We start from the raw sequence: 17,231 nt of genomic DNA on the forward strand, positions 1-17,231 counted from the left end.
ACAGGTGGAGGCTGAGGAAGGAGGATTACAAGTTTGAGGCCAGCCTCAGAAAGTTAGTAAAGCCCTGTCTCAAAAAATAAAAAGGGCTGTGGATGTGACTCAGTAGTAAAGCATTCTTGGATTAAATCCTCAGTACCCACTTCCCCCCCAAAATTGCACGTGTGGTAAAATCTCATTTTTCCATAAAATAAACAAGGTAGAATTCAGCGAGGCAGTAATTCAAATTTTTATTAGCAGAGAAACTACCATTTACAGGTGTCAGCAGCATCCCTGCTAGTGGAGATCACCTTTGTTCTGGAAGACATATTGAGGGATCCCTTTTAATTAGGAAGATGTAGGGCAAAGAGGGAAGGGAGTTGACAACATGGCTCTTTTCATCAAGTCCTTTGTTACAAAGAGTTCAAGACTTGAAGTTTGTTGAGAGAAAAAAATTCTTCCCAAAGATGAAGGAGCCTTCTGGAAAGGATGTTATTGAGATCCAACTACACCTTTAGGAAGGTCAATGTTACTATGGCACTTCAGGGGGACTGGAGTGGTCCTGACCTGAGATGGCAGCAAAAGACACACCAGGAGTCAAGCAGGAGAAATTCAACACAAAGGAGAGGGGAGCTTGGACTGCTTACCCGGATCTAACATCATTGGTCGAGGAACAGGTTTCTAGTTCAACTCCTACCAAGTTTACTTTAGTATAACAGGTGTGTCTTTAGGAAGAAGAGCCCTTTGTGTTAGTAAACTTTGGAACCACAGACTTAACAGCAATAAAGTTTTAATAGCTCCATCTTGTCAAAGGTCTTGACAAAGGTCTAACATTCTGTTTCAATGGTGACACCTTGTGGGGTAGAGGTACAGAGACTGGGATCTGAGTGGACTAGAACAGCTTTCCATCTTTTTTATAACCAGTTATAATTCAGTTGGGCATAGTGATACATACCTATAATCCCAGTGGCCAGCCTCAGCAAGTTAGGGAGACCCTATCTCAAAAAATAAAAAGGGCAGGACTGGGGATGTAGATCAGTTGGTAGAGTGCTTGATTAGCCCAAATGCCATGGGTTCAATCCCCAGCACCATACACACACACACACACAGAGACACAAACACTCACACACAAAGGGGCAAGCCAGGAGTAGTGGTGCACACAACTCTAATTCCAGTGGCTTGGGAGGCTAAGGCAGGAAGATCACAAGTTTGAGGCCAGCCTCAGCAGCTTAGCAATGCTCTAAGAAACTTAGTGAGACCCTATCTTTTTTTTTAAATATATATTTTTTAGTTGTTGATGGACCTTTATTTTTTATTTATTTACATGCGGTGCTGAGAATTGAACCCAGTGCCTCACACATGATAGGAAAGCAGTCTACTACTGAGCTATAACCCAAGCCCAGAGACCCTGTCTCAAAATAAAAAAATAAAAAGGGCTGGGGATGTAGCTCAGTTGTAAAGTGCCTCTGGGTTTAATCCCATTGACATCCTCCTCCTCTCAAATTAACCAGTGAGAAGCAGTATTTTAAGCACTCAGTTTCTTCCCACTGTCCTTTCTCAGTTCTGGTATGTCAATTTTATCATCAGGCTAATTCTCCATCAATACTACAAGATGGCTGACCACAACTCCCAGTGTAGAGTGGATACATGCCCTTTTTCTTTCTTTTTTTGATACATGTACTATTTATGGTAGCAAGCCTTCTTTGAAAACCTTTCCGATATGCAATTCTCCATCTCATCAGATGAAGTCCTTACTTCCTTCAAAATGGAATTCAGAAATTCTGTTTCCAAGATTCTATTGCAGCTCTGTGGAATCCAGTGACATGAAGATTCCAAGAGCCATGCAGAAACCCTTCTGGCCAAGATGGAAGTACTATCTCCAGAAGCAGCAGTTGCAGAGGTTCAGGTACAAACCCTTAGGGCCCAGCAACCTCTGGCAGTGGGGTGTTTGTGCTCTATGGGGGCAGCAGAGATGTTTTCTCTGAAGCAGTCTGTAATATGGTATATTCAGCTGTGTGGGTCTAAGGCTTGATTCTCTGAACTCCCTGATGTGCTTTACTAAAAACTTTCTCCTATTCAAACTATCCATGGTTCATTTCTATTGTGTACATACAGAGATATGTTTCTTCATCAATATCTAGGGAAAGAGAGATGACTTTCAAAAATTCTCTCAAAACAGCAAAGAGGCGAGTTTGATATCTTGGGCAAACCTTTTTATAGCTCAATAGCCAAAATAGTGCTATGTTTTTTTTTTTTTTTTTAAATCTACTTGGGCTAGGGGCTGGGATTGTGGCTCAGCGGTAGAGTGCTCGCCTAGAATGTGCAGGGGCCCTGGGTTCGATCTTCAGCACCACACAAAAATAAATAAAATAAAGGTATCGTGCCCAACAACTAAAAAATAAATATTAAAAAAAACCTACTTGTGCTTGAGAATGCATTACACTAATGATCTAAGGTCTGAGCCACATCCTTATCTCTTCAGCCTTAAGATACAAAACAAAGAGAGTTGAGGATAACAAGGTGAAGATCAGGGAAGGGTGAAGGAGGTAGGAGGACTGTAACATTACCAGACACACCAACTTACATTAAATCCCTTAGTTTTACACCTAAAATTGCTCCTCACTTGTGTGTTTCTCTAATCATACAGCTGCTGGTCACAACTTGGAACCTCTGGATAGAGTTCCTAGCATGTAGCTTCTTCCCATGGGATCAGCAGAGGTCTGAGTATGGGGTCATTCATATTTTTTGATGTCCTGTTCCTTTACTTTCCCTTTAATGAAGATTGGCCAACAAAGAAAATTACAAAGACTTTCTCCTTTCTTTAATGGAAAAGTTGTCAAGAAAGTCAATCCTCATTGGTCTATCCCATTCCTCACTTCTCTCCCCTTATTCTTAGGCAGTGATATCTCTCCAACAATGCTTTCTTCTTACTTCTCAAGACAAGCCTTCATTCATTCTTTGGAACAATTTACCTTTTCCAAATGGATCAGACTATAACCCCAGCAGTATATTTCTCAAAATTTGGAACTTGTTCATAACAGTATGCTTTTCAAGAGACCCTCACCCTTGGTATTGATGTTTTAGGCCAGATAAGCTTTGTTATGGGGACTATCCTGTGCATTATAGGATGTTTAGTAGCATCTCTGACCTCTACCTGTTAGTTGCTAGTTGCAACTAAAAATGTCTCTAGTTACTGCTAAATGTCCCTTCAAGTGCACAATCACTTGTCTGAGAACCACTGGGCTACACTACTACAGTGGGGGAGGGTGGGCTTAAGAAGGGCAGTGGAATTCTTTCATATTCCAAGTTAGGGTGGGAACTTTGCAAGAGTCTTTTTAAGTTCACCTTTGTAAAGAAAGCCTTTTTTCTCATTTAAGCCTGGTTCTTCTAAGGGACCTCATATCCTAAATTTCAAGCTCCCGCAACCAACTCCCCTTTTATCTTTATGATAATTTACCTTACCGTCAGTGTCCTTACCTGACTGTAAACTGCAAAAAAGCAGGAATCTTATCTACTCAGGTTCCCGGTACACTCAAGAACATGTACACAGCAGACTGTCAACAGTGGCTCAATGAAATATCATTGGTCAAAATAACCTGGAGGCTGCAAGGTCTTGGGCAGGTAATTGAAAAGCCTCGCAGATGGAAGTACAGCAGGCGTACTTCACCAGGGAGTGGAACAGTAGTTATTCTTACGTGAAAGTGTCCAGTCCACCCATCCAGGCAGTAAAGAAAAAGGGGGGACCTCCATAGGTTAAGAATGCCAGGACCCCACCGCGCAGCGGGAACCAGGTTGAGTGTCGCCGCAGCAACTCCTTCACGTGACCACGAGCGGCGCGCGCGTCTCTCTGAGTGCGCCTGCGCCGGAGCTCCCGGAAGTGGACAGACTCGGAGCGCCGGCCGACCGAACGTCCGTCAGCCCGTCGGTCCGCTCGTCCGCCGCCCGGTGCCCGGCGCGCCTCGGCCGTCATTACTGTCCCGCCGTCTTTTTGGCCCGAACGGCGGCCGGGTGGTCATTATGGCGACGTTCATCTCGGTGCAGCTGAAAAAGACCTCGGAGGTGGACTTGGCCAAGCCGCTGGTGAAGTTCATCCAGCAGACGTACCCGAGTGGCGGGGAGGAGCAGGCCCAGTACTGCCGCGCCGCGGAGGAGCTCAGCAAGCTGCGCCGAGCCGCCCTCGGCCGCCCGCTGGACAAGCACGAGGGAGCGCTGGAAACGCTCCTGAGGTGGGCGCGGGGCCGGGGGCGGGGGCGGGTGTTGAAGTCAGGTTTTGAGGTAGCCGCCTCCTTCCTTCCTCACTCTCCGGAGCCGGTGGCCCAGGCCGAGCCGCCCCGCCCCGGCTTGGGCAGGAGCGTAGGTGTGGTCTGCATTCTTTCCTGGTGAGCTGCACCGGCCCCGCGGCCCGGAGGTAACCCTGCCCTTTGGTTGCCAAGGCTGGATACTTGGGAGGAATAGTCTGCCACGTACTGATTTCTCTTGTCACCTTTACTCAACTAGTTTTCACTTTTTGATGTCTCAGACTGAAGACTTCTTTCTCCCCCCGTTTTCCTGTCACTGTCTTATGACTTTTTGATCCACATTTAGGTTTCATAATAGTAGTTGCTTGAGGGAAGTGGGGGAATCGGGACACTTGGAGCAAGTGTCTGTTTATTACTCATTACATGGTTCACTTGAAATGGGCAGTCTTAAATTCAAAGTTATTAAACGACGGATGAATAATTCTAGAAGTTAGGAGCTACAGTTATTTGAAGTAAAACTTGAGTGGCATAATGGAACATTCAAAGTACGTTTTAAAATCTGTTTACAAACAGGTATGCACAGTAATTGAATAAGTTGTTGTTTTAGCAAATGCATATTGACCTCATTCTGTATTTAAGAAAGGTTCTTTTTTTTTTTTTTTTTGGTATTTTACGTTAACCATGACAGCATTTTCGTGGCACTTTACGACCTCATTTCCTCTAACATTCTCGTTTCACAGGAGAAGAGGAAGTATATTAGGGTGCAAGTAGTAGAATAGCAGAAATCCAGGTTTAACCAGCCTAAGAAAAGACTCTGGTAATTGAAATGTCTAAATGTATTCATTATGTTTGGACATCACTGGAGATCATCTGTTTCCGTGATGCTGTCGTCTTAGGTGAGCTTTGTTCATGTGTTTAGAGAGAGATGGCCAGTAGCAGCTCTTATAGTAAATGTAATGATCCATAACACTTAGTAGACTTTCTCCTAGCTCTGTTGAAAGTCCATGGAGGCCTTTTATTCTGTTTGTACCCCTTTTTGGGAAATAGGTGGTGGGAAATAGGCTAATTTAATGACTTTTGGGTTAAACAGCTGGTTTAACTTTTCCATCCCTCATAGATCAAAGCAAAAGTTTGGACAGAGGAAGGGTTGGTTCCCCAAAGGAGGAGATGTTAAACAGTTGCTCAGAGATTATGACTACTTGCTGTCAATTTTAGAGCCAAGACTGTTGGACTGTAAGGATCATTAGTCTGATGCTTAGCATAAACACTTTTTTTTTGTTATGGGGATTGAACCCAGGGATGCTTCACCACTGAGCCACATCCCCAGCCCTTTTTTTATATTTTATTTTGAGGCAGGAATTTTGCTACATTGCTTAGGGCCTCCCTAAGTTGCTGAGGCTGGCTTGTAACTTGCCATCCTCCTACCTCAGCCTCCCCAGTTGCTGGGATTACAGGGTGCACCAACGCACACAGCAACTTAAACAATTTTAAAGTTAACCTAGGTATACTTGGGCCATTTTTCTAGAATTAACCTATTTTAAAAAATCTTCAAAGTTGTTTTTACATGTAGATTTAATGAGGATTTTCAATTAGTATTTTTTTAAAATATATATTTTTTTAGTTGTAGTTGGAAACATTACCTTTATTTTCTTTATTTATTTTTATGTGGTGCTGAGGATGGAACCCAGTGCCTCGAACATGCTAGGTGAGCACTCTACCGCTGAGCTACAACTCCAGCCCCAATTAGTATTATTAATAAAGCATACTTGTGGTATAGTGAACCTGTAAAAACCTTGTTGACTAGGTTTGGTTCCAGTGGTGAAGGAGCTTGGTGTCTTCAGGGGCAGTTGGCACAGGATTTTAAGACTGACAAAGGAGGATATTGGATAATGCTTCAGATAGGATGCTGGTAGGAACTTTAAAAAAATATTTGTTCATTCCTTTTTTGGTACTAGGGATTGAACCCAGGGGTGTTTAACCACTTATCCCCATCTGCGGCTCTTTTTATTTTTTGAGACAGGGTCTTGCTAACTTACTTAGGGCCTCACTGAGTTGCTGAGGCTATCTTTGAACTTGGGATCCTTTATTTTCCAACCAGGCATGTTTGTGGAAACTGTTCTTAGGTAGTGGAGCTATTGCAGAGACTTTTTCCTTGAAACTGTGTTTCTTTAGTCACTTTTGTATGGTCTTCTCCTACTGCAGCTATTAAGGTTTTTAACTTTTTTTTTTGCCCTTTTTTCCCTTTTTTGTGGAATTAGGGTAAGTTGATAAACTTACTCCAGGCTGCTAAAATTTTTAATGGAGATGTGTACAAAAATTCCTTGGGTGTATACACTGTAAAATAAGATAGTTTTGAATCAAACAGTTGTGAGATATTCAAATTAAGCAGAATATCTCATTTTTATGATTATTTTTGATAATTGTATAAACTGAACATTTATTTTTTAGCCTAATGAACTTTTAAACTAATGAACTTTGAAAAAGAAGTTTTAAACTAATTCCTGAAGAGTAGAAGGTAGCTTAATAAGGGCTGGTACACAGCTCCACATACAAAACTCCAATGATATACTTGACTTGTAGATGCTGGATTAAATGTTGTAAGATAAACATTTATTTGTACAATATTAATGAGCATGCTTACTTAAAAATCATTTATATTAAAGGTACTTTATCCTTTATAAAATGATTTTTACTAAAAATTGAGTAGAACAGCCTTGAAAATGTTGAATTGTATGGTGATCACATGGGAACGCTCCTGTTTTGCCTTACTTTTATTTTGGAAGCTGTACATTTCAGCATGACGCTGCTGTTTTGCCTTACTTTTATTTTGGAAGCTGCACATTTCAGCATTTCACCACAAACTTTGTGGTGATAAGTTTCTTTAGAAAGAAAGCTTCCTGTTTCCTTCCATGAAAAAGTCTGCCATCAGCTTTCTAAAATTTGATCAGTGTGAATGGAGGTTGGGAATCTGCAAATGGCACCTGTATAAGGTTTAGGTTCAACTTTATGTGGGGGATCCCAAATTACCAGTGAATTAAATTAAGATTTTATTCTTTTTTTAAAACTTTTTTTTAGTTGTAAGTGTACACAATACCTTTATTTGATTTATTTATATGTGGTGCTGAGGATTGATCCCAGTGCTTCACACGAGCTAGGTGAGCACTCTACTGCTGAGCCGCAACTCCAGCCCTAAGATTTTATTCTTGTGTAAAAAGTTGGCAGGTAGGTAGTTGTGGTAGTCAAGGGGTGGTCGTTCTGTGGAGTTCACTGGAGCTCAGACTCCTTCCAGCTTTCGGCTCTGTAAAAGCTAGAGTATGGTTCTGGTTCTTATAGTCCAAGATGACAAGCATACCCAAGTTCCAGACAGTAGAATGGAGGAAGAGGGCATCTGGAACCCGCCCCACAACATTCTACTTATATGTTACTGGCCATTATGTGTGTTCATTATTTTTATTATGGATGGCCTTATGCCCAGCTAAAAAAAATCAGAGGTTTTGTTAATAAGGAAGAAGGGGAGAATTGCTAATAATGTAGGTAATTTGTACTCTAGCCCCAGCCTCTCCATCCCCACAGTCCCCACTACACAGTACATGATATTCCTAACATTTTTCTGAGAGTGAACCTACCCTCAGAGTTGAGGATCTGGGCCTGACGGTTTCTTTCAGGGATTTTCAACCACATCTTTATCTTTTCAGCCTCAGATTGAACTATTGTCTTTAGAGGTATCTCATGTTTCTTAATTCAGATCTTTTCTGACTTCTCTGATATGATTTGGCTTGTTGGTTCCCTTGCTTATGCAGTTAGATTTTAGTTTTCTGCTTCTTTTATTCACTTTTCACCTTTTTGAACATTTTGTTGAAACCTCTTGTATGCTGCTGTGCCTTTTCCCATTCTCTTTTTCTTTGTTCATTTACTTTTATTTTGGTACTGGAAATAGAACCTACTAGGGCCTTACACAGGCTAAAAATTGCTTTATATCTGAGCTACACCCAAATCCTTTTAGATTTTTAAGGGTTTTTTTTTTTTATTTATTAGGTTTCAGGAGAGAGACTAGAAGGGTTTTTAAAGATCTCTTTGTTTAACAGGAAGAGGTGGGTATCTGATTTCAGCTCTCTACAGTGGTTATTATCAATTTATATTCCCAGTAACTAGTATATATGTTTTTTATTCTTCTACATTCTTCCTGGTACTCACTGATGAAAAATTTAAATCATTACTTTTCTCCAAAATGATGGGTGTGGGGTGGTATCTTATTTTAGTATGCATTGCCTTTATTTTGCTGAGATTAAACATTTATGTTTATTAGTCACTTTGTTTCTTTTTCTGTGATTTTTTGAGTCCCATTTTCTGTCAAGTTGTTCGCTTTTTTTTTTTTTTTAAACTGATTTGAAGAAGTTACTTACATTTTTTGGTTATTTATATTTTTTTCCATTATGTATGTCTTAAAATTGTCTGGTCTATTTCTTTTTTTAGTTTTAACATTTACTACTAAATTTTGTATTTGTGGTATCTTTTGTTATATATAAGTCTTTGCAAAAATGTTTTAGTCTCCTCATTATTATAGTAACAATTTTTTTCTTATTAATGTTGTGCATTTGTTATGTGTGATTCCTCTCCTCACCTTCACCAGCAGATTTTCTAAAGATTTGGGGCCACCTTTTTCTTTGTTAAAATCAAATATATATATAATTTTAGTTGCTTATTTATTTTCTTTTTGTTTTGAATGATTAGTTGTTCATCTTTTTTGTTTTTCTAATACATTTTATTTATTTATTTATTGGTAAATGGGATTGAACCCAGGAGTGCTTAACCACTGAGTCACATCCCCAATTCTTTATTTTTATTTAAGTTGCTTAAAGCCAAGCTTAATGGCTGAGGCTGGCCTTGAACTTGCAATCCTCATGCCTCAGCCTCTGAAGTAGAGATTATAGGCATGTGTCACCATGCCCTGCAATACTTTTATTTTGGAAATTTATGTTTTTTCTCAGTCTGCATTGGCTGTATTTTACTGACTTTGAAATATTGATATTTATTTTTAAATAGTTGATAATTTTTTTAAAATATTTATTTTTTAGTTTTAGGTGAACACAATATCTTTATTTTGTTTCTATGTGGTGCTGAGAATCAAACCCAGTGCCTCACGCATGCTAGGTGAGTGCGCTACCACTTGAGCCACATCCCCAGCCCTTGTTTTCTTTTTTTAATATTCATTTTTTAGTTGTAGCTGGACATAATACCATTTATTTATTTATTTTTTTTATGTGGTACTGAGGATCAAAACCAGGGCCTCGCACGCGGTAGGTGAATGCTCTACTGCTGAGCCACAACCCCAGCCCTGTTTTGTTTTTTTTAATCCAAGATTCATTTATATGGCTTTGTAAAATTTTTAATTCATGTTTCATTTTTTAATTTGTAAAATGAAGTTGATAGAATTAGTTTTATAATTTCCAAAATAATTTTCTAATATTTTATAGATCAGGAAAGAAAATATTGTTGTTTTATTTTCCTTCACAACTCTTGCTCACATTCTGATTCTTGATTTGGGGTGAAGATATTGAGATATATTATACTAATGACATTGTAACAACTTCTTTATAAAATCTTAATGGAGAGTCCTACATGAGCCACATTGCCGGAGATAGTGTAGAGGATATAAAGATGTATTGTACTTGATCCCAGTCTCAAGGAATATCTGAGGTTGCTATACCTTAATTTGGCCCAGTAATTTTATTTTGCATAGATGAATAAACATGAAATTTTAAAGAAAGTTTTAAGATTTAAGTCTGATGTATTTTTTTCCCCTTGAAGTCTGATATGTGTGTTTAATTTTTTCTGAAAGTTGGTAAATAAAGTAGCCTATCAGGACTATCTTATCATTGTGTATAACCCTTTGATTTACCCAAAAGGTTTAAACTCTTATATTGACTTTATGGTGGAAGCTGGCTAAGGACCTGACTCTCTGTTTGCTTTCTATTCATATTCTCCTGCAGTAGTGCTTCATTAATGATTTTTCAGATGATAAATTGGGTGAAGAATGAAGTATGAAAATAAGATTCAGGAAGGTTCTGTAAACTCTAGTTCATAACTCCAGCTTAGTTTCTCTGGTCTCTTGTTTCTCCCTCTAGTTGCTGGTCAGAAGTACATAGACCTAATACAGATGTGAGCTATATAAAGTTATAGGAATTTGGCTAATGTGGATTGGTGTTTCTTAATCCTTATATGGATTGGTGTTTCTTAATCCTTATATCTTTCTCTTAAAACTTTTTAAAACTAGAACTTCTGATGGTAATTTCAACTATTTCCATTTTTGTTACTTTCAAAGAAATGTATTTATTTCCTAGTTCTTTCCCCCATGAGGGTTTTTTTTTTTTTTTTTTTTTTTTTTTTGGGTGTTTGTGTGTGTGTTGCTGGGATTGAACCCAAGGCTGTGCCCATCCTGAGCATTACCATTAAGCCACACCCCCAGCCCTCCCTATGAGATTTGTAAATTAAGCTGTGATATATTTGCTTTGAAGTGCATGAGTTTTATAGAATAGTGGATTGCATATAAAACTACTTTTACATAGTTATAATAATTTATAGCTGCATTTATCACATACACATTATTTACCCAGGCACTATTTCAAGCATTTTATTTGTATTATTTTATTTGTTCCTCACATATAAGGGAGGATAATTATCTTTACTTTAGGAAGGCTTTAGAGAGGTTGAATAACTTGTTCATGATCATACCTCTAAGAAATGGAATTAAAACTCATGGTTGGAATTCAAACTCAGGGTTGTCAAGACTTAAAGACTTGAAGACTTGAGTTCTGCATATTGTGGCATCATACCATTTGTTTAGGTTTTTAAATTTTAAATAAGTGTTTCAAATTAAATTATTTCTGGGGCTGGGGTTGTGGCTCAGAGGTAGAGTGCTCGTCTTTAGCCTGTGTGAGGCACTGGGTTCAATCCTAAGTACCACATAAAAGTATTGCACCACAATAAAGGTATTGTGTCCACCTACAACTAAAAAATAAACATTTAAAAAATTTTAATTATTTCTAAAGTAAACTCTATAAAGATAAAATTCTTAGCATTATTTATTATTATTTATATCACATTTTAAATTTTATATATATATATATATATATATATATATATATATATATATATATTTTTTTTTTTTTTTGGTCACCTTCCTGGCTTAGCATACTGGTTTTCCACCTTCCTACTTAGGGACAACTTACAGTCTAGGTCTACTTTGTGAGATATGTATTCTAGGCTGGTAGGGAAAAGCCCATTAAAATGATAAGGAAAAGGATGTGGTAGATTTCTCTGGGTTCCCTTTCTAGGGACTCTGATACCTGAGATGTAGGCTGAACCATGATGGGTTGATATATAGAGGAATTATATCAAAGGAGTAGCTTATTGTATTTGTTTCTCTAGGAGCAGTGTTTTGCCTGTGATAACCGCAGATAGCAACCACTGTTTTCTTTTGCAAAGCCTTAGTTGATCTCTTTTGTTTTGTTGGGGTTTGCTCCATACTGGCCAGACATTGTTGATTTCCAATAACTGTCCTTTCTGTTTCCTTCTTCTACTTCTTTTTCTTCTTCCTCTTTCTTCTCTTCTTCGCAGAGCAAATATCTTCATTTTCTGCTACTTCCTTCCCTGCTTACTTTATAGTAGTGGTCAGCAAAATAAGGCTTTTCCAGCTAGGCAGCTTTTGTTGGGTTCCACTCCAGTGGTCTAACACTGAAAGCCTTATAGACCTAGCTGGGGTGTTTGCTTGTGCTTCATTCTGTCCTTGAGTGCTACCAAGCATTGCTGTAGTGCCACCCACACATTGAGTGCTCTGTTTGGCAGTGGCTTGGCATTGAATAGTGGAATCTTTTTTTAAGAATTTTTATTATTATTTATTTTTTAGTTGTAGTTGTACACAATAACTTTTATTTATTTATTTTTATGTGGTGCTGAGGATCGATCCCAGGGCCTTGCACATGCGAGGCGAGCGTTCTACCGCTGAGCCACAACCCCAGGCCTGAATAGTGGAATCTTAATCTGGGAATTGATAACTCAGAAAATTACCTTGCCTCCAGCCAGCTGAGTCAGGTAGCCAAGTTAAAATGTCTGTCTGTCTTGGAGGAGAGAAGAGAATGCTCAAATTTGGGTGCTGTTGGAGCAGAGAATGAAACTGATCATGTTGGCCACTCCTTCCTTTCCTCATGGTTCCCCTCTAACAGACTGGGCACTTTTCCTTTGGAGAATGTCTCTAGCTGATGGCAGTTGAACAGCTGTGTACCTAGAACACTTAGCATCCGAGGTAGCCCAACATAGGTAAAAAAGGTACTGGGCGGATACTGTCTAAAGTGAAAAAAAAAAAAAATTGATTTTGCTTTTTCTTTGGCAAAACAAGGTTTGCCAGACCTTACTCTGTAGTCATGTTGGTCTCTTTGCTCTGCCAGGCAGGTACTTTCTTGACTCAGTCCATTGGTACCTGCTATTCTTTTTTTATGGGCTTATACTTTGGTAGCTCTTGTTCATTCTCAAAACAGAGAATCTTAATCCTAGGTTTATTTTTTTCAGGGACTTTGCATTTTATTAATTCATTTCCTTGGGACTAGCAACAAAACTGAGCAAATGTACCTGGCATCTGCTCTCATGGAATTTAGAATTCTTCAAGAGAAAAGATATAATAGTAATCCCACATAAACATAATCTCACAAATAATATAAACTATGATAAATCTATGAAGGAAATGTTTAGGGTTTAAGAGATTATAAATGGAAGGGGAACTAATTTATTAATTTTGGTTTTGTTTTTGTGGAGCTGGAAATTGAACCCAGAGCCTCTTGCATGCTAGGCAAGAGTTGTACCATTGAGCCACATTCCCGGTCTGTGGGAACTAGTTTTAAAAAGGGATTAGGTTGGGGCTGGGGTTGTGGCTCAGAGGTAGAGTGCTCACCTAGCACATCTGAGGCCCTGGGTTCAATTCTCAGCACCATATAAAATTAAATAAAGGTATTGTGTCCATCTACAACCAAAAATTAAATATTTAAAAAAAGGGGATTAGATTGACTGATTTTTATTAACTTTTGCCACCGCCATGTTTTAGCATCATTTCTTGATTGGGTAGCTGCAGTAGCTTACTGTCTGACCTCTCTACTGCTTTTGTGTACTAGCAGTCAGATTTCTACATAATAGTCATGGTGACTCTTATGAAAATAAACTTGATCATGCTACTCTTTTGTCCAAACCCTCTAATGGTTCATCCTCTTACTGCATATAGTAAAAGCTAAAAGTTTTACAGTTGTACTCCAAACATCATTACTTCTTTTGAGTTCATCTATTATTTTCTTCCGTCCTTGCTCTATGGTGGCCCTCTTGGCCTTTTTATCATGCCAGGTACATTCTCAGGCACACTCTTGTCCCAGGGTCTTGGATTTGCTTTTCCTTAGACTTACTTTCTTATTTTCTTGACTCACTGTATCACTTTCTTCAGGCCTTTATTCATGCTGTTTTTTTTTTTTAAGTTATGTAGTCAAATGACTACTTTCTTAAAACAGTAGCTTTTTCACCTCACTCCATCACATATACTTTATACCTCTGTTTTAGTCAATTTTTTTTTGTTTTTGTTGTTGTTGCTGTGACTAAATGACCTGACAAGAACAATTTTATAGGAGGAAAGATTTATTTGGGACTCATGGTTTCAGATCATAGTGGCGTGGCTCCATTGCTCTGGGCCCTAGATGAGGGAGAACATCAGAGCAGATGGGTGTGGTGGAAGAAGACATTTCAGGACAGATCCTGGCACCCAAGAAGGAAGGAGAGGGAGGGAGGGGGTTGGGGGAGGGGGAGAGAATGAGGGACTGGAGGAGAGAGAGAAGGAGCATAAGCTCCATTCTACAAGTACAAAATACTCCAAAGGCATTCCCCAAGGACCTACCTCCTCCAGCCACACTTGCCTGTCTACAGTTACCACCCAGTTGATCCCTATCTGGGGATTAATACATTGATTATTTAAAACTCTCATAATCATTCACCCGTAAACTTTCTTGCATTTCTCACACAGGCACTTTTGAGGGACACCTAATATCTAAACCATAACACCCTCTTACCTCTTTATCTCTCCATAGCACTTAGCACTATACCACATAGAAACACACACGTATATGTATGTATGTGTATATATATTTAACATATTTATCTTGTCTTTCCCTTTAAAACTTTCACAGAGGCAAAGATTTTTAAAATGTTTATTGCTGAATTCTCATGTCCTAGAAGTGTTAGATACATGGAATGAATGCATGAAGTCTTCTTTTGAAGGCACATTAATCTAGACAGAAAAAGTGGGAAATGGGAAGAAGAATGTTTTCAGGTACAGATGAAAAAGTGTGTGAAGGTCCTGAGACAGGAGGGTGTATGATTTAGTGACTTGAATATGAAGCAAATATCCTGAGATAAGGCATGATAAGCATTATGGGCAGATAATTCAAGACCTTGTCAGAAACTTTGAATGCACTTTTAAGTATAAGGGATTCCATTAAAGGGTTTCAGTACTTAAAACTTTGAAGTTTATTTCCTAAGTACAAGGATACTATCCTATGTAACATAACTCTTAGAACTTTCAAAATCAGGAAATTGGCACTAGTTCAATATTACCATTTAAACTACAAATTTCATTCACATTTTGCTGATTTTCCCATTTTTTTTTTTTATAGATACAGGAGCTAATCTAGGGTATTTAGTCTCCTTCAATCTGGAATAGTTTCTTAGTTTTGTCTTTCATGACCTTGACATTTTTGAAGAATATAGTTTTGTTGCTTTGTAGAATGTCCACAATAGGGTATTGTGTCATATTTCTTGATGATATGTGATGATGTTGTGTCCTCTTGATGGTAGTATTAGTTTTTATCACTTCAATAGGATGGTGTTTGCCAGGTTCATTGACTTTACAGTTAATGATTATACTGTAATTAATAAGTATTTTGTAGAGAGCTACTTTGAGACTATATGCTACCCTATTTCTCATGAAACTTTCATTATTTTTAGTATCCATTGATGAATCTTACCAGAATCAGATATTGCTCTGAAAGATGCCAAATGGTGATTTTTTTTTCCCTTAACTCCACCATTTTTTCTAGATTTATTAGTTGGCATTATTCAGTGAGGTAGACCTCTATTCTGTATTCATCTATTTATTTACTTCAGAATAGTTTTCTTATTTTTTCAATGGATTATGATTTGTTACTGTTACTTATTTTATTTAAACTATTCTAAACTTGACTATTAGGAGTCCCTTAAAATTGTGTTTTTTGAAAGATGTCCCCATCATTTTGTGAGTAATTCAGCACTTTTTGGCATAGCAAGTTTAGTTTTTTGACTCTTGAATTTTCTCAGTCTCTGCTCTGGAATCAGTTATTTCTTTAATGAGCAGTGACTCCTTTTAATGTGGGATATTATTTGGGTACTAGATTATTGCTATTGGGAGGTATAATTGCTTCTAGGTCCTCAGCACATATATTTAGGAAATACATAGACATTTTTATATGTTCTTGTATCTCAGTGATATTAAAAAATAAGTTTAAGTGGCCCGGGCTGTAGCTTGGTGGCAGAGTGCTTGCCTAGTATGCGTGAGGCACTGAGTTTGATCCTCAGGAGCACCACATAAACATAAGTAAATAAAATAAAAGTATTCTGTCTTTGTACAACCAAAAAAAAAAAAAGCTCACAGCTGGGCATGGTGGTGCATACCTGTAATCCTAGTGACTCAGTTGCTGAGGCAGGAGGATTACAAGTTTGAGGGCAGCCTCAGCTAATTTAGCAAGGGCCTCAGCAACTTAGACTCTAAAAATAAAAAATAAAAAGGGCTAGGTATGTAGCTCAGTACCACCAAAAAAAAGAGTTCTCGTTGGTACCTCCAGTCTAGTTCAGACCCACAGAATTAATTTTAGCCTTCTCTCTTCACATATTTATAATTTTTTTTCTGACAGAAAGAAACCTGGCTCCAATCTTTAAATGTTTTTACTTAATTGCCCAGTTTTTCCTGTTTGTAATCTAACTGTGGCCATGCTAATCAAAAGCTTTGTCTTAGACATGTTGCTTGCCTCTCCTACTTGCTTACCTCCTGAAAATTCACCCCCAGAAATAAACACTGGAAAGATAGTGTCCATGAAGGCATGGAAAGATAGAAGAGAATAAATGAAGGAAGAAAGATTAGAGGCCATTTAGAAAGCTTGGGTTTAACTCTCTTTCTCCTCAGACTTCTTGGCTAAAAGCTCACTCTGTCAAGGGGAGAAGACTGCTTTATGTTTATTTATCATTCTGGATGCTGGAATAGTTAGGAAAAAATGAGAAAGGAAATGGGAGTTGTCTAGGAAACTTCTAGATTAGTTTACCTGAAAGAGATGAGCTGTGTGAACTTTGATGAGCTATGTGGTAGTGGTGACATAACCTAAAGAAATGGACATACCTAAAACATTTTGAGAGTTTGTAAACCTATTTTTAATCACTTTGCCAGAGACAGTAATTTGTCCAATGGGTATAAACTTAAGTATCTTAATAAAAAATACATAGTTTCTTGGGAAGATGTTAGTTTATTTCTAGGCAATAGTAATTGATAAATATTGTCTGTGGTGGTGGGTATCGTTTTTTTCTCACAGTTTTTCATTTTGTATATTTTAGCTCCTGGTTTACACATTGAGAGGATGTTCATGAACCTTAAAATAGCTGATTGAATTGAATTTGTGGGCTACTAAAGTCAGCATGAATCTTTTTCTTTCTTTCTTTCTTTTTTTTTTTTTGGTGGTACTGAGGATAAAACTTAGGGGTGTTTTACCACTGAGCTATATCCCTATTCCTTTTTAAAATTTAGAAACAGTCTCACTAAGTTGCTGAAGCTAGTCTCAAGCTTGTGATCCTCCTTCCTCAGCCTCCCAAGTTGCTAGAATTACAAGTGTGAGCCATCACGCCTGGCATAAACATGAATTTTTGTATACTTTTAAATCACTTGTGTTTATATAAATGTATGTCATGTTT

General features: G+C 38.2%; 1 protein-coding gene across 2 annotated transcripts in view; it reads left to right on the forward strand.

The window, feature by feature from the left end:
• Positions 1–3,855: 3,855 nt before the first annotated feature.
• Pdcd6ip (programmed cell death 6 interacting protein) overlaps positions 3,856–17,231 on the forward strand; it is a 75,221-nt gene continuing 61,845 nt past the window's right edge. For both annotated transcript variants that reach the window (XM_027932133.2, XM_027932134.2), the window contains exon 1: positions 3,856–4,202. In XM_027932133.2, coding sequence (XP_027787934.1) covers positions 3,994–4,202 — 209 coding nt within the window. In that variant the 5' untranslated portion in view covers positions 3,856–3,993. The remainder of the gene's footprint in view (positions 4,203–17,231) is intronic.

Source organism: Marmota flaviventris, chromosome 1 (assembly GCF_047511675.1).
Source record: "Marmota flaviventris isolate mMarFla1 chromosome 1, mMarFla1.hap1, whole genome shotgun sequence".
NCBI lineage: Eukaryota > Metazoa > Chordata > Mammalia > Rodentia > Sciuridae > Marmota > Marmota flaviventris.